Here is a 16,563-nt window from a genome sequence, read left to right as displayed (position 1 = left end):
TTTGAGTTTTTCAAACGATAAAGATTTCCATTCCAATGAGTTATTAATTAGAGATTGTCAATAAAATAAAAAAATAAAGAGGAATTAGGTAATATTGTTTATTACAGTTTTGTTACTAACTGTGTTTATCTTAAGTGATTAGTAACAAACAAGAAAAGTACACAAACAACTTCTTGGCAATTTTTATGGAGTATTGAAGATTGTATCTTTGGAAAACTTCACCGCACTTGCGGGTTTGAAGTGTTCAAATATGATTATTTCGTTGTTGCCAGGCTGGAGGAAAGGTCCTGGGAGGTATAGGGTTTGTTGGGGACCAATGAAGGCATACTTGCCAAGAACAAACCCATTGACTATCACCAAGCCCTTGTTCCACTCACTCATATCAATAAAAGTATCAGTAATATCGTCACTCAGGGTCAACGTGGCCCTATACAACCCCGGTCCTTTTGGTAAATCACCATCTTCCACAGAATTCCAACCACTTAGCTCATTATTAAACGACTTTTTGAATTCCAAGGGATAAATCAACCAATACGTTAATTCTTGATCGTTCAAGTAGACGTGGTTGTCATCCATGAGTCCCTTAAGTTGATGGTAAAACAGGCCACCATTAGCACGTCCCCAGTTTTCGATGACGATATCCAAAGTAACTTCGGTTAAATCAGAGGTTGTTAAAGTAATTGTTGAATTGTCTAACCTCCAGTAACCAAAGTTGTTCAAATCGTCACTGCTTGACAACGGGTTTGATATCAAAACCCCGTCTATTAGAATCATCACGGTGTCGCGGATGTGACCCGTGATGGTCAAAGTAGAGTCTGCGGTTATGTTCAAACCTTCCTGACGGTAGACACTATAGCCATAACTTTGCCCAGAATTGTCGTTTATAGGAAGTTGTTCCATCGACAGAATCATAGTACTTGGAATGGAAGTGGTCTTTGAAACAATGTCGTTGAAACTAAGTTGACCATCGATGGGTAAATCTGGGTACGCTTGGCGTTCCACTAGTGCTGGAGGTTCTGGTGTTAGGGTTTGTACTGGGTTGTACTGTGCTACTAATTCTTTAATAATGTCGTATTTGCTGGTATAGTCCCCAGCTTCTGTCAATGGTGCGTCGTAGTCGTAACTCGTCGTACATGGTTCAAACTCGGAATTGTCGTCACTAGACTCAATGCTAGCTCCATTCAAAAAACCCCAGTTGGTACCACCGTGAAACATATACAAGTTAACTGACGCAGGGTACGACAAAACATCTTCGTAATTGTTTTTGAAGTCGTTGTCAGTCACAGTGTGATGAACATCAGTCCAGTGGTCAAGCCACCCCGGGTAGAATTCCATCCCCATTAGAGGCTTCCCGGGTTGCAACCCTTCAAGAATACCGAACACTGTGGCTGCATCTCCCCCAAAATTCACAGTCTGGAAGAGAAGTCCCGGAAGGGTACCACTCGTTCCGCTACTAGCACCGTCCGAAGTCACCAATAATTCCACAATATCGTTATTTTTCACTATATCGTACAACTGTTGGAGATATTCTTTGTCGATTTCCGGACTATACCCATATTCATTTTCCACTTGAACCGCTACAATGGGACCTCCATTGGTAAACTGGTACTTGGCAAGAATTGGTAATAATGTGTTAAAGTACCGCTCCACGTACTCCATATATGTCGCCTCTGCAGTTCTAATTTTCACATTTTCGTCTCTAAGTAACCAACTGGGGTAACCCCCCCATTCCCATTCCGCACAAATGTAGGGTCCTGGACGTACTATAACAAGCAAATCTTCTTCTTGTGCAGCCGTCAAGTACCCTTCCAAATCTAGAAACATCTCCATATCAGATCCTCCACTCCCGAAGTCGAACGAACCGTTTCTGGGCTCGTGGAGGTTCCACGGTATATAGGTTTCAACAGTGTTTAGTCCCGCGGCTCTGAGTTTCCGAAGACGATCTCTCCAGTGTTGGGGAGGAATACGGAAGTAGTGCATCGCTCCACTATAGATGGTTATGTTTTTACCATTGAGGGTGAAGTACGGTTGGTCCACGGAGAGTCCAGAGGTGACTCCATCACCGGTGTAGTACTCATAGAGAGTTGGTAAATCGGCGCACGAGGCGAAGGCGAGCACAAAATGAAATGTTAAAATACTTAAAATGAATTAGTTGTTTGAGTCGCTTTAGTACTTACTTATACATAGTTTTATTTTGTATTTTAACTAAATTACTTCATCGAGTGTCAAGATTTTGTGTTCACTTGTTTATGACAGTGATGATGTATAGTTGTATTATCTTGAGTGTGCAGGAGATACTCATTGATAAAATATTTATTTACTATTAACTTGAGATTTCTGGACTCTATGTAATGGGTATCTCGATTGTTCTTCAAAAATCGAAAAATTAAGTGTGTTTGATTAGGATATATTTGATTTTATCGTCAGCGATTGGTAAAAACAAGAGCAAAGGTAAAGTGTACTCTGTTATCAAAAATTAGGATCTTCTAGTGGCAACAATATAAATAAGGAAAACCACACTTGTGACAAGGTTACAGATTGTTAAATATAGTGGGTTCACTTCAGAGGAACGTTCAAAATGTTTAACATGTAGATGTTGTGTCTCCTTTAGATTATCGTTAATAATATGTGGAAGATTGTTAACAAAACAATAAAAGAAACACCGGGCAAGATCATATTGTTTATTGTATTTTTGTTGCCAACTGTATTTATCTAGATTGATAGGTAACAAACAAGAAAAATATCACAAAAAGTCCTTGACAAACGTTTACGGTGTATTGAAGATAATATCTTTGGAAAATTTCACAGAACGTGCAGGTTGAAAGTGTTCAAATATGATTATTTCGTTGTTGCCAGGCTGGAGGAAAGGTCCTGGTAGGTATAGGGTCTGTTGGGGACCAATGAAGGCATACTTGCCAAGAACAAACCCATTGACTATCACCAAACCCTTGTCCCACTCACTCATATCAAGGAAAGTATCAGTAATATCTTCACCGAGGGTCAACGTGGCCCTATACAGCCCTGGTCCTTTTGGTAAATCATCTTCCACAGAATTCCAACCACTTAGCTCATTATTAAACGACGTTTTGAATTCCAAAGGATAAATCAACCAAGACGTTAATTCCTGACCGTTCAAGTAGACGTGGTTGTCATCCATGAGTCCTTTAAGTTGATGGTAAAACCAGCCACCATTAGCACGTCCCCAGTTTTCGATGACGATATCCAAAGTAACTTCGGTTAAATCAGTGGTAGTTAGAGTAATTGTTGAATTGTCTAATCTCCAGTAACCAAAGTTGTTGAAATCGTCACTGCTTGACAACGGGTTTGATATCAAAACCCCGTCTACTAGAATCATCACGGTGTCCCGGATGTGACCCGTGATGGTCAAAGTAGAGTCTGCAGCGATGTTCAAACCTTCTTGACGGTAGACAGTGTAGCCATAACTTTGCCCAGAATTGTCGTTTATAGGAAGTTGTTCCATCGACAGAATCATAGTACTTGGAATGGAAGTGGTCTTTGAAACAATGTCGTTGAAACTAAGTTGACCATCGATGGGTAAATCTGGGTACGCTTGGCGTTCCACTAGTGCTGGAGGTTCTGGTGTTAGGGTTTGCACTGGGTTGTACTGTGCTACTAATTCTTTAATAATGTCGTATTTGCTGGTATAGTCCCCAGCTTCTGTCAAAGGTGCGTTGTAATCGTAACTCGTTGTAATTGGTGCAAACCCAGAGTTGTCACCAGGACCGATGCTAGCACCATTTAAGAAACCCCAGTTGGTACCACCGTGAAACATATACAAGTTAACTGATGCAGGATACGACAGGATGGCTTCATAGATACTCCTGAAGTTATCGTCACTCATAGTGTGATGGCCGTCGCCCCAGAAGTCAAACCACCCTGGCCAGAATTCCATCGCCATTAGAGGCTTTCCGGGTTGTATTTGTTCAAGTATACTAAACATTGTGAGTGGATCCGATCCGAAATTCACAGTCTGGAAGAGAAGTCCTGGAAGGGTACCACTCGTTCCGCTACTAGCACCGTCCGAAGTCACCAATAATTCCACAATATCGTTATTTTTCACTATATCGTACAACTGTTGGAGATATTTTTTGTCAACTTCCGGACTATATCCATATTCATTTTCCACTTGAAGCGCTATAATGGGACCTCCATTGGTAAACTGATACTTGGCAAGAATTGGTAATAACGTGTTAAAGTACCGCTCCACGTACCCCATATATGTCGCCTCCGCGGTTCTAACTTTCACATTGTCGTCCCTAAGTAACCAACTGGGGTAACCCCCCCATTCCCATTCCGCACAAATGTAGGGTCCTGGACGTACTATGACAAGCAAATCTTCTTCTTGTGCAGCCGTCAAGTACCCTTCCAAATCCAGAAACATCTCCATGTCGGATCCTCCACTCCCAAAATCGAACGAACCGTTTCTGGGTTCGTGAAGGTTCCACGGTATATAGGTTTCAACAGTGTTTAGTCCCGCGGCTCGAAGTTTCCGAAGACGGTCTCTCCAGTGTTGCGGAGGAATACGGAAGTAGTGCATAGTTCCGCTGTAGATGCTTATGTTTTTGTCATTGAGGGTAAAGTAGGGTTGGTCCACGGAGAGTCCAGAGGTGACTCCATCACCAGTGTAGTACTCGTAGACAGTTGGTAAGTCGGCGCACGAGCCGAAGGCGAGCAGGAGATGAAATGTTAAAATACTTAAAGCGAAATAGTTGTTGGAGTCTTGTCAATTCTACTTACCCGTACATGGTTTTAGTTGATACTTGAACGACACTACTTCATCGAGTGTCAAGTTTTTGTGTACAATTGATGTTTAGTTGAATTATCTTGAGTGGGTATGCATTGATAAAACTAAATAAAAATAATAATTTATTTACTAAAGACGTAAAACTTTAAAAACAAAGATAAACAAGGAGGAATCACGCTTATAACACGCTTAGAGATTATTAAATATAGCGTCTTGGGAAAATTTCACTTCAGCGGCAGGTTCAAAGTGTTCAAATATGACAATTTCGTTGTCCCCGGGTTGCAAAAACGGGCCTGGCAAGTAAAGCGTCTGTTGGGGACCAATAAAAGCGTACCTTCCAAGCACAAACCCATTGACGATTACCACGCCCTTGTTCCACTCACTCATATCAAGAAAAGTGTCAGTACGATCTTCATCCACACTTAAAGTAGCTTTATACAATCCTGGTCCTTTTGATAAACTCGTACTGTCAACAGAACTCCAACCAGTTAACTTCTTCGTCCACGAACTTTTGAATTCCAGCGGGAAAATCAACCAAGACGATAATTCTTGACCGTTCAAGTACACATGGTTGTCTTCGACCAGTCCTTTGACTTGTCGGTACATGTGACCACTATTACCGCGGCCCCAATTTTCAATCACAATGTCTAAAGTGGCGTCAGTCAGATCCGTGGAAGTTAAACTAATGGTGGAATTTTCCAGTCTCCAGTAGCCAAAGTTGTTGAAATCGTCACTGCTTGATAAGGAATTTGATATCAGGACTCCATCTACTAAGATCATGACGGTGTCACGGACATGACCCGTGATTGTCAAAGTAGAGTCCGCCGAAATGGTCAAACCTTCCTGGCGATAAACGATGTACCCATAACTTTGGCCAGAGTTATCGTTTATGGGCAGCTGCTCCATGGACAGAGTGGTACTACTTGGTATGGAATCGTCAAACTTGGAAAGAATGTCGTTCAGACTTAGTTGGCTATGGATTGGTACTGCTGGGTAGGCTTGACGCTCGATTAGTGCAGGTGGTTCCGGTGTTAGGGTTTGTATTGGGTTGTACTGTTCGATTAACCCTTTAATCATGTCGTACTTGCTGGTATAGTCGCCAGCTTCAGTCAATGGTGCGTTGTAGTCGTAACTGGACGTGGTTGGGGCAAGTCCTGAGTTATCCCCAGGCCCGATGGTTGCACCATTCAAAAAACCCCAGTTGGTACCACCGTGGAACATATATAAATTAACCGATGCAGGATACGTTAAACTCGCTTCGTAATCTCGTCTAACCGAACCGTCAGACTTGGTATGGTGACTTTCCGACCAGTGGTCGAACCACCCTGAGTAAAACTCCATAGCCATTAGAGGTTGTCCGGGTTGCATTTCTTCAAGTGCCCCTAATAGCTCGACTGGATATGACCCATAATTCGCAGTCTGGAACAAAACTCCTGGAAGAGTACCCGCAGTCCCTCTCTTCGGACTATCAGCCGTCACTAGCAACTCCACGATTCCATAGTGTTTGAAAATGTCGTACAACTGCTGAAGATACACTTTGTCATTCGTCGGACTATTCCCATACTCATTTTCCACTTGAAACGCAACAATCGGACCCCCATTTGTAAACTGGTACTTAGCAAGAAGCGACAACAAGGTGCTTAAGTACCGCTCGACGTACCTCATGAACGTTTCTTCAGAGGTTCTTACTTTGACATTTTCGTCTCTAAGTAACCAACTAGGGAAACCTCCCCATTCCCACTCGGCACAAATGTAGGGTCCTGAACGGGCTATAACCAACACGTCTTCTTCTTGAGCAGCCGCCAAGAACCCTTCAAGATCCAGAAACATCTCCAAATCCGAACCTCCGCTCCCAAAGTCGAATGAACCATTTCTGGGTTCGTGGAGGTTCCAAGGTATGTAGGTCGCAACAGTGTTTAGACCAGCGGCTCGAAGTTTACGAAGACGGTCCCTCCAGTACTGTGGAGGAATACGGAAGTAGTGCATTTCACCGCTATAGAGGGTGATGTTTTTGCCATTGAGGGTGAAGTAGGGTTGGTCCACGGACAGTCCGGAGGTGATTCCATCGGATGTGTAGTACTGGTACAAAGTTGGTAGGTCAGCGCTTGAGGCGAAAGCAAGGATCAACTGGAAGGCTAGGGTACTTAAAAAAGAGTAGTCGTATTAGCGTCTATTGTTATAAGTACCTGAATTTTGTTTTCATTTTGGTTTGTTCGCACTTCAGCGGTCGATAGATAAATGCGTTTGAATTTTTTTGTGTTAAATTATCTTGAGTGGATTTATATCGTTTGTTTATTGAAATGATACTTCAAGATTACATGACAACAAATCTTACGGGTTACTAAATATAGCATCTTTGGAAAATTTCACTTCACTGGCAGGCTCAAAGTGTTCAAAAATAACTATGTCGTTGTCCCCGGTCTGTAGAAACGGGCCTGGTAAGTACAGTGTCTGTTGGGGACCAATAAAGGCGTACCTTCCAAGGACAAACCCATTGACTATCACCACACCCCTGTTCCACTCACTCATGTCTATAAAGGTGTCAGTATGATCTTCATCGACAGTTAAAGTGGCTTTATACAATCCTGGACCCTTGGGTAAATCTGAACTGACATTATTCCAATCAGTAAGGTTCTTTGTCCAGGAACTCTGGAATTCCAAAGGGTAAATCACCCAAAACCAAAGCTCTTCGTCGTTCAAAAAAACGCGATTGTCTTCCACAAGTCCTTTGAATTGATGGTACATATTGCCAAAATTGGCACGCCCGAAATTCTCTATCACGATATCCAAAGTGGCGTCAGTTAAATCTTCCGTCGTTAAAGTAATGGTGGAATTTTCGAGTCTCCAGTAACCAAAATTGTTGAAATCGTCACTACTTGACAAGGAACTTGATATTAATACTCCATTTAGCAGGACCATGACGGTATCGCGAATGTGTCCCGTGATGGTAAGGTTGGAGTAGGCAGATATGTTTAGACCTCCTTCACGATAAACAATGTAGCCATAACTTTGACCAGAATCGTCGTTAATGGGAAGCTGCTCCATCGACAGAGTACTTGTGGTTAAGATAATCTCATGCGAGTTTGCGACTATGTTTTCCAAAGTTAAGTATCCATCAATGGATAAAGTTGGGTACTCTTGACGCTCCACCAGTTCTGGCGGATCCGGTACTAGTGTCTCTATTGGGTTATACTGCACCAACAACTCTCTAATTATATCATACTTGCTGGTATAGTCACCAGCTTCTGTCAATGGTGCGTTGTAGTCATAACTCGTGGTAGTAGGTTGAAACTGCGAATTATCCCCAGGTCCGATGTTCGCCCCATTGAAAAAACCCCAATTAGTACCACCGTGAAACATGTACAGGTTAACCGAAGCCGGGTACCCTAGAATATCTTCATAGTTCGCCCTGAAGTCACTATCACTCAAAGTGTGATGACCCTCAGACCAATGATCAAACCAACCTGGATAAAACTCCATCGCCATCACAGGCTTCCCAGGCTGCAGCCCTTCAAGAATATGGAACGAAGTGGCCGCATCTGACCCAAAATTCACCGTTTGAAACAAAACTCCGGGAAGAGTGCCAGCAGTACCACTACTCGCACCATCAGACGTAAATAGCAACTCCACAATACCATTACTCTTCATCAAGTCCACCAAACTTTGAAGATACACTTTGTCAATGTCTGGGTTATAACCGTACTCGTTTTCCACCTGTACCGCGATAATCGGACCTCCGTTAGTAAATTGGTACTTAGCTAGAATCGGCAATACGTTTCCGAAGTACCGTTCGACGTACTTCATGTAAGTTTGTTCGGACGTCCGAACTTTGAGAGTGTCTTCTCTGAGTAACCAACTGGGGAAACCTCCCCATTCCCACTCGCCACAAGTATAGGGTCCTGGTCGTACTATCACTAGTAAGTCTTCTTCAAGTGCAGCCGTCAAAAACCCTTCTAGATCAAGAAAAGCTTCCATGTCCGTTCCTCCACTCCCAAAGTCGAAGTAGCCGTTTCTGGGTTCGTGGATGTTCCAAGCTAAGATTGTTTCGACTGTGTTTAGACCAGCGGCTCGGAGTTTGCGAAGACGGTCCCTCCAGTGCTGCGGAGGGACGCGGAAGTAGTGCATAGCGCCACCATAGATGGTTATATTTTTGCCGTTGAGGGTGAAGTAGGGTTGGTCGACGGAAAGCCCGGAGGAGATTCCATCACCGGTGTAGTACTCGTACAGAGTGGGTAAAGCGCACGAGGCGAAGGCGAGCAAACACTGGAAAATTATAGTACTGGGAAAAAATGAAGTGTGGCGAAATCGTGATTAGTAGTACCTGTAACTTAGTTTCATTTTGTGACTGCGAACAGGTTAACTGTTTGTGGTTGGTTATATATACTGATTTATCTTGATTGCTGATTCAAGAAGTACTAGGTGATAATTTGCGGTACTTCATTTTTGAACAACAAGACGGATAACCAATATGGCGGCTTTAGACAACTGAGAAGCGTTTAAAAAAAAATTGATGAGGTCATAATCTGTTTATCATGGACTTATTTTTAACTAGTTAACAACAACCCTACAAAGCGCCGATGCACTGTTTATTATTTGGGTTCCTTATCTCTAATTCGTCATAAATGATAAGCGCCAAGTTTTTATAAAAAAGCACTTTGAAATGAGAACGTACTTCCTCTAATACAATAATTCCAGCAATTAGCTACTGAAAAATGTTGACAGCATGTGCTCAACTAACGCTAAGTAGAAGAATGATTCATAATTAACTTGCATTTTAAGTGTTGCGGCCTTGATGTGCGATTTATTCCACACTTTAAAAAAACTCGAACGTTTGTGAAGTAATATGAAAAAAAATCGGATACACACATTATAATTAATAACCGTTATTTAGCTTTGAGGAAGAACAAAACAACTGAATGATTATGTATTTCTTAATTGTGGGATTATATAACTTTTTTTTAATGAGTAGTTTTTTGTAATTAAATGTTAAACTATTTTTGTAAATTTACGAGAGTATGCAACACAATATACACCAATTGTTGCAATAATTTAATCGACGAAATACTTGTCAGTTTATTTATTTTGTGATATAAAAATACTTGGAGATAAAAGAACACTTGAAAGCGGAAATTATGATGTCATTTTTATGACTGATATTATTTTCATGACGTCTCAAGGTCTTTTCAGATTGTTTCAAAAACAAAATACAAAGGAAATTTCTTTAAAAGGAAAACACCAGAACCCTCTCCCCCACACCAAGATTCTTGTCATTCTTAAAAAAGAAAGAGATTTTTTCACATTATTAAAATAAATACGCTAGGGTCCCCTAAGACCCTTTCAAACTATTGCAAAATCAAAATATAAGAGATCCTTAAGACTCTTTCAAACTTCCAAAAAAGAAGCTTGCATCGTTCTTTCACATTCTTTTAAAAAGCCCTCAAGATTCTGTTATTCTCAAAAAAAGATACTAGGAGCTCCTAAGCCTTTCAAACGATTTCAAAAACAAAACACCAAAGAACCTTCAAGATCTTTTCACATTCTTAATAAAGGATACAAGGGACCCCAAAGACTTTCAAACTATTTTAAAACCAAAACACAAATGAGCTCCCAAGATTCTTTACATTTTTTACAAAAACTAAAAACTATATATTTCAAAAGAAAACATTGCAGCCTTTAACAAAATTTAAGATAACTAACTCTTTTGGTTTTCTTTTTTAATTAATACATTGAGATTTCTTTTTAATTACTTAAGAATATATTTCACATGGTAATTTCTAGTGGAAAAATAAGGGGTTTACAATTAAGCTCCTCCTCTCAATTTACGACGAATAAAAAAAATCATCACAATTGAGAAAGGGCGGGCCTACAATTTGTCTTTGTGTTTTAATATGTGTAGATTTCTTTTCACAATATGAGACTTGGAACATATTTAAAATATTAAATTTGTATAAGGAAATATCGACTTGCAATTAGGCTCCGCCCCATAATTCCAAAATCCATATGTCCTTGCAAAAATGTACCATTTTAACCATATTCTAAGTTTCTTGTTGGAAAAAGATGGATATGTATATTAAGAAAAAAAAAGGCAAAATATAAGCCCCACCCACCCACCCTGTCTCAATTCTGATGATTCTTTTTATGCGTCGTCAACCGAGGGGTGGAGCTTAATTATAAAATCCTGATTTTTCTACGAGAAATTACCCTGTGAAAAAGTAATCGTGTTATACAAAGAAAACTATGTACATATATTAAGAAAAAAGACAAAATATAAGCCCCGCCCACCCACCCTGTCTCAATTGTAATGATTTTTTTTAATCGTCGAAAATCAAAAAAGCGGAATTTAATTGCAAAATCGTTATTATTTCTCTAAAAGAAATTGTTTTTTAATTTTTAAAGTTATAAAAGTTTTCCGATTTCTCGAGTCCTCAGATTCTTCTTTAATAAATTTTTCAATTTTCCGAATTTTCAAATTTTCGATTTTCCACCTTTTTATTTTTATCGGATTTATCGGACCATACTTCAAAGTTCTGTCTAAATAACCTTCTACAATTTTTTTAGCTTTGTTTTTCTTGGTAGCGTCATCAAAATTCCAAAAACAACATAATTATAAAACGCCAATGTCGCCAGCAAACCTGAAAATAACTACTTGTACACAATACCACAGGGCCCCACCTTGAAAATTTCCCGGTGGACCCCCATGTCCTCAATCCGGCGCTGGTTATGGCATAATTTTTTAAAGAAGAACATAATGTAAACAAAATGATAATTTCCGCTTTCAGGTGTTCTTTTATCTCCAAGTATTTTTATATCACAAAATAAATAAACTGACAAGTATTTCGTTGATTAAATTATATTTTAACAATTGGTGTATATTGTGTTGCATACTCTCGTTCAAAAGGCTCTCGACGATTAAAAGAAAATCATCACAATTGAGATAGGGCGGGTGGGCGGGGCTAATATTTTGCCTTTTTTCTTAATATAGTAGTCGTCTTTTCAGAACAAGAAACATAAAACATGTTCGAAATGGCAAATTGTTGTAGACAAATATGGATCTTGCAATTAAGCTCCGCCCCTCAATGTGACAACGAACAACAAATTCCTAACAACTGAGAATTAAGATCGGGGCGGGTATGGGTGGGGCCTAATCTTTGGCTTTATTTTTTCCTTAATATACATAGTATTCTTTGAACAACACGATAGTCAAAAACCTGTTTTTAATTTCTCGAAGAAAAATAAGGATTTTGCAGTTAAGCTCCGCCTCTTTGGCTCATAACGAATAAAAAAAATCATCACGATTGAGACAGGGCGGGTGGGCGGGGCTTCATTTTGCCTTGTTTTCTTAATATGTGCAGACTTTAGCAGATAAAATAAGATCGATTTTGGCAAATGACATATCCTCTAAGAAACGAATGGGTGGGTGGGCGGGGCTAGTATCTGCTAGGATAAGACTGATTTTGGCAAATGACATTCTCTAAGGAAATAGAAGGTAGGTGGGCGGGGCTAGTACCCACTAAAATCAGTTTTATCTTAGCAGGTACTAGCCCGCCCACCCACCCTCTCTTTTCTTAGAATGTATCTCATTAGCCAAGATCAGTTTTATCTTATCAACTGATAAGATAATGTTAAAAAATGCGTCAAAAAAAGTTCACGTTTATTTTATAGAAAAAAGCAAAAGTGGCCAGTTTGCCTAAAAACATGATAAAGTATCTTAAAATAGATGAAAAAACAGGTAAAAAAGCTTAAATAGATGAAAAAAAAATGTGTGCTGAAAGGTACCATTTTACTTTCTGACTTCAGTTTAGAAATTTCATCTAAAATGCCCGATAATCCAATCCCTAAACCCGAGTTATTTAGATGAAAATAATTGGATTTGAAATAATAAACAATGCTTTTGGAATCACCAAAAATTATATTTCGTAAAAATGAATTAAATCGGCAAAATCTGGATGTCTAGGACAAAAATTCAACAGGGGTTCATAAAACACATGTGCAGAAGTATTTTATTTTGATTATCTGCACGATATTCGTAAAACACATAGAAAATTTAACAGCTGGTTCAGTAGTTTCGGAGATTCTAATAAAAATCCGGACAGACGGCAGACAGACAGACAGACAGACGGACGGCCGGAAACGGGCGACGTAATAGACATTTAACAATTTATTTCTTTTTTAAGAGTCCGTGCACGAATGTCCTAAAAACATTAAAAATAATCATCAAATTTCACAATTTATCTAGAGATTAGATGACAAGCAAAATTTGATAAGGCTTAACAGTGATTCAGGGTTTACACCACCTTGACGGAAATTCTTTTATTACTTTGAGGCAGATAATAACGTTATCAGATGTTGCGATGTACATGTCGAAAAATAATATTATTATTTATTATTATTTTTTTAGGAATAGATTACCTTTTGGTTTCACATTTTTGTAATGTCGGTGGATTTTCTGACAGTTATTGGATTAGTGTATTAAAGGTTGCGGCTTAATTGGTATTAATGACGTCATGATTTGAAGTGTTGATAACAAAAAACGGACACAATAAATTCGTGATTTATAAACAAACACACTCGTGTCCTCTTTAGATGTTTTCATAGTTCATGAGAATGGGAAATTTGTTTACTGAAGCAAATACGCGAAATATCTGATTCCATGTATTATTTATTGATTAGGTGCCTTATCTGAAGTGAGATAGCGATAAGGCGAATTTTTCGCCAGTCCGATAACGCAGCCCATCATTCCGGTCTAATTCCAGCAATAAACTCCTGAAAAATCCTTCCAGCAATCTGTTACGAATCGAATTAACAGTAACTAGAACCATGATTCATAATTGGCGCCAACGTCACGTGTTGCGTCCTTGATACGCGAGTGCCTCCTGTGATGAAGTTTGTTCTGTGAGTTGATAATAAAAAAAATGGTGGTTGCTAGCCCTCTTCTGCAATGCATATCCATCAAATCGCAATGAAATGGGACCTTTTCGGCTAAGTGCGCCGCCCAGCAGCCTTCCCTTATCAGTCTAGGAGTGATAGTGACGAGGTACGTGTAAACCTGGAAAGTGTGTTCGCCTGGTCATATGGGCGGATACAGCAGTTGTGTTTGGCTGTTATTATGGGTGTTGTTGCACAAACTGTCATATTCGTACCAACATGTCATTGCGTTGGACGAACTCATTCAATTAATTATTCCAATTAGCCAGTTGTTCTCGTCGAGAAATGATTGGCGTTCGACAACAAGCAGCGCCTGCAGACGCAACATGTGACCCCGTTGTGACGTTTATTAGTTTGTCGGGCGAGCCCCAAGCCGCCCCCGAGGAGCCGAGCCATTATTAATAGCCGCGGTTAGTTGCAGATGCTGAACGGCCGGAATGCGGGGGTGTACCTGAGTCCGCCTCTGAAGATGCGGGCAGGTGCTGGGAGCGACCCTGGAAGCAACCCCGTCGGCTCCCGAGATCGAGTGATCGAGTAGGCTGCGCTTTTGACAGTTCGACATGCTGCCAACCACGGAAAACAACAGGTACATCGTGCAGGTGTACGTGGGGGCCCTGTCGGCGCTCTACGAGGCCCTGTCGGTGGAGGCCAGCAAGCAGACGACCTCCGAGGAGATCGTCTCCTGCATCGTGGAGCGGCTGCTTTTGAGCGAGAACGTGACCTACGAGCTGGCCGAAGTGATCGGTGATGATTCAGGGGAGGAGTGCAAGGAGCGCCGGCTGGCCCCCTCGGAGAACCCGGTGCAAGTGATGATGTTATGGCCGAAAAACCGCACGGACCAGTCTTCCTATCGGTTCTACTTAAGAGAGAAGGTTAGTTGATTTTTTTAAATGTGTGACCGCGAAACATTCAGTTTGAAGGGTGGTTTTTACGCGTCATTTTTAATTTTGGATATTTATAAATGTGTTTGTGTTTCTAACTTGCTATAAAACACGAAAATAAATCTGTTTATGTTACGTTTCGCCCCCGTTTCTGTGGGTTTGAAATCCAATACATAATTTTTCTACAATTTTTGTTTTTGTCATTGAAGGTTATGTCATTTAAAGAATCTAATAATTAACAAAAAAAAAAAAAAAATAATAATAATGAGCAGTTTTTTTGGCATTGTAAAAGTTTGTTAATTTACAGGTCTTTTCTATGTATTAGTCGGCATTTTTCAGGATTCTTCAGTTCAAAATAATTTCATTTTGATTTTAATTTACTGTTTAATTATTTGTTTTAGATTTCTATTCTCTTCTGTATCTTCTTGATTTTTTCTGTTGTAGATATTCTGAGATTTAGCCATGTGTGGATTCGTGACCTCATTTGATAGTAACTTTATAATTTTCTTTTTGCTCTATTGCGAGCTGAAAACGTCGATTGTAGTTTGAAAAAGGTGATATTGCTATAGTTTATAAATTTTTGTCGTCCCTTCATTACTTGTTGCTCATTTAGTGAAAGAGCGGGGTATTGAGGATTACAAACTAATTAAAGCCAAAAGTAAACGTGGTATAATCATATTTTTGTAATAATTTTAGATTTGTTTTTATCTATTTTTTATTTTCGCACACTATACTCTAACTAGCAGGAACCCTAGTTGTTAGCAATAATCGAGGTCATTTGGACTACTAGGAGGTCTATTGGTTGCAAGTTTTGTCGACTTTATTAACTTAATATTGATTTTATCGTGTGATCCGCAGAACTTTTATTAAAATTCTCAGTTGAATGACATACATTCTTATATAGGCGGATTCATAAACCACAAGTTTAGAATTGTTGGTGGGAATAATCAGGCAATTTTGATTATCGTTTTACTACCTACACGATATTCCTAAAATACCAATAAAACTTAATAAAAGCCAGTTCAATTTATTTTGATTTAATCAGCATGTCAAAAGTCGTGATATATGCATTATATTTTCGTAATTCGAAAAGAAAATTTAAAAAAAAACAGTATTTTTTGAAAAAATGGGAACCTTCATTATCGACTTTTTTGTGTTTTTTTTTATCCCGTTATTCTCTTGAGGATCTTGCTATAATCTCCGAAACTAGTAAACGAATTACTTTGAAATTTTAGTAGTCGTTTATGCGACCCAACATAATACTGCGAATTTGATAAAATTTTAACACTAATTATCCAGAAATTGGAAATTTTTTCTTCCCCTCTAAAAAATTAAGGACGTCTTGTCAAAAATTTAAGAAAATACGGCTTGGGTGATGATGCATAACTCATGCTTTAGTCATATTTTTCATTTTTTACTTACCTTTGCGTAAGCTAATCATCCCCACCAACAATTTGATGACGTCATCTCCAAAATTTATAATTAAAAGGTTTTTAATTTTACAAAATAAGATACTCCTGTGCTTGTGGTGTGTGAATCCGTGTCGAATTTTCACCGTAGACATCCAGATTTTTTAGAAAAAAATTAAAACTGAATAACATAATTTGCAGTATAACTTTGGAACTGCAAAACCGATTGCTCGGAAATTTTGTAAATATTTTAAGGTTATCGTAATCATGGTAAATCGTTAAGTAAAATTTATTGGTTTACCCCCTCCCAAAAAATTAATCTCAAAATTTTGCCGAACAAATCCTATCCGAAGTGTGCCAAAATAAGTTTTACATTAGCAAGTACTAGCCCCGCCCACCCGCCCTCTATTTTCTCAGAGGGTATGGCATTTGGCAAAATAAGACTTATCTTAGCAAGTACTAGCAAATACTACCCTCTGAGTAACTAATAATAGTACTTAGCAAGATAAGACTGATTTTGGCAAATGACATCCCCTGAGAAAATAGGGGGCGGGTGGGCGGGGTTAGTACTTGTTCAGATAAA

General features: G+C 39.4%; 5 protein-coding genes across 8 annotated transcripts in view; 1 reads left to right on the top strand and 4 right to left on the bottom strand.

The window, feature by feature from the left end:
- Window positions 1–84: 84 nt before the first annotated feature.
- LOC135142828 (beta-galactosidase-1-like protein 2) lies at window positions 85–2,261 on the bottom strand. Its single transcript, XM_064074601.1, has 2 exons — window positions 2,178–2,261; window positions 85–2,137 (listed from the first exon to the last, which is right to left on the bottom strand). The coding sequence occupies exons 1-2, from the start codon at window positions 2,183–2,185 to the stop codon at window positions 184–186; spliced, it is 1,962 nt and encodes a 653-aa protein (XP_063930671.1). The 5' UTR covers window positions 2,186–2,261; the 3' UTR covers window positions 85–183.
- Window positions 2,262–2,667: 406 nt separating this feature from the next.
- LOC135142827 (beta-galactosidase-1-like protein 3) lies at window positions 2,668–4,844 on the bottom strand. The gene is made up of 2 exons (XM_064074600.1): window positions 4,759–4,844; window positions 2,668–4,715 (listed from the first exon to the last, which is right to left on the bottom strand). The coding sequence occupies exons 1-2, from the start codon at window positions 4,764–4,766 to the stop codon at window positions 2,768–2,770; spliced, it is 1,956 nt and encodes a 651-aa protein (XP_063930670.1). The 5' UTR covers window positions 4,767–4,844; the 3' UTR covers window positions 2,668–2,767.
- Window positions 4,845–4,874: 30 nt separating this feature from the next.
- Window positions 4,875–7,046, bottom strand: LOC135142825 (beta-galactosidase-1-like protein 3). The gene is made up of 2 exons (XM_064074597.1): window positions 6,952–7,046; window positions 4,875–6,908 (listed from the first exon to the last, which is right to left on the bottom strand). The coding sequence occupies exons 1-2, from the start codon at window positions 6,966–6,968 to the stop codon at window positions 4,955–4,957; spliced, it is 1,971 nt and encodes a 656-aa protein (XP_063930667.1). The 5' UTR covers window positions 6,969–7,046; the 3' UTR covers window positions 4,875–4,954.
- Window positions 7,040–13,190, bottom strand: LOC135142826 (beta-galactosidase-1-like protein 2). Of its 2 annotated transcripts, XM_064074599.1 has the most exons (3): window positions 13,175–13,190; window positions 9,087–9,250; window positions 7,040–9,044 (listed from the first exon to the last, which is right to left on the bottom strand). In XM_064074599.1, exons 2-3 carry the CDS (start codon window positions 9,101–9,103, stop codon window positions 7,097–7,099), a joined length of 1,965 nt encoding a protein of 654 aa, XP_063930669.1. In that variant the 5' UTR covers window positions 9,104–9,250; window positions 13,175–13,190; the 3' UTR covers window positions 7,040–7,096. The 2 variants fall into 2 exon arrangements, with proteins under 2 accessions (XP_063930669.1, XP_063930668.1); XM_064074598.1 differs by lacking the exon at window positions 13,175–13,190 and having other exon boundaries at window positions 9,087–9,300.
- A 299-nt stretch (window positions 13,191–13,489) lies between these two features.
- Window positions 13,490–16,563, top strand: part of LOC135142902 (unconventional myosin-IXa-like) — a 44,725-nt gene continuing 41,651 nt past the window's right edge. For all 3 annotated transcript variants that reach the window (XM_064074707.1, XM_064074706.1, XM_064074705.1), the window contains exons 1-2: window positions 13,490–13,799; window positions 14,106–14,562. In XM_064074707.1, coding sequence (XP_063930777.1) covers window positions 14,251–14,562 — 312 coding nt within the window. In that variant the 5' untranslated portion in view covers window positions 13,490–13,799; window positions 14,106–14,250. The remainder of the gene's footprint in view (window positions 13,800–14,105; window positions 14,563–16,563) is intronic.

This window comes from Zophobas morio, unplaced genomic scaffold (genome assembly GCF_036711695.1).
Source record: "Zophobas morio isolate AGI-343-1 ecotype UQ-CSIRO unplaced genomic scaffold, CSIRO_AGI_Zmor_V1 ptg000054l, whole genome shotgun sequence".
Classification (NCBI taxonomy): domain Eukaryota; kingdom Metazoa; phylum Arthropoda; class Insecta; order Coleoptera; family Tenebrionidae; genus Zophobas; species Zophobas morio.
Note: the sequence above shows the minus strand (reverse complement) of the source record. Positions and strands in the feature narration are given on the sequence as shown.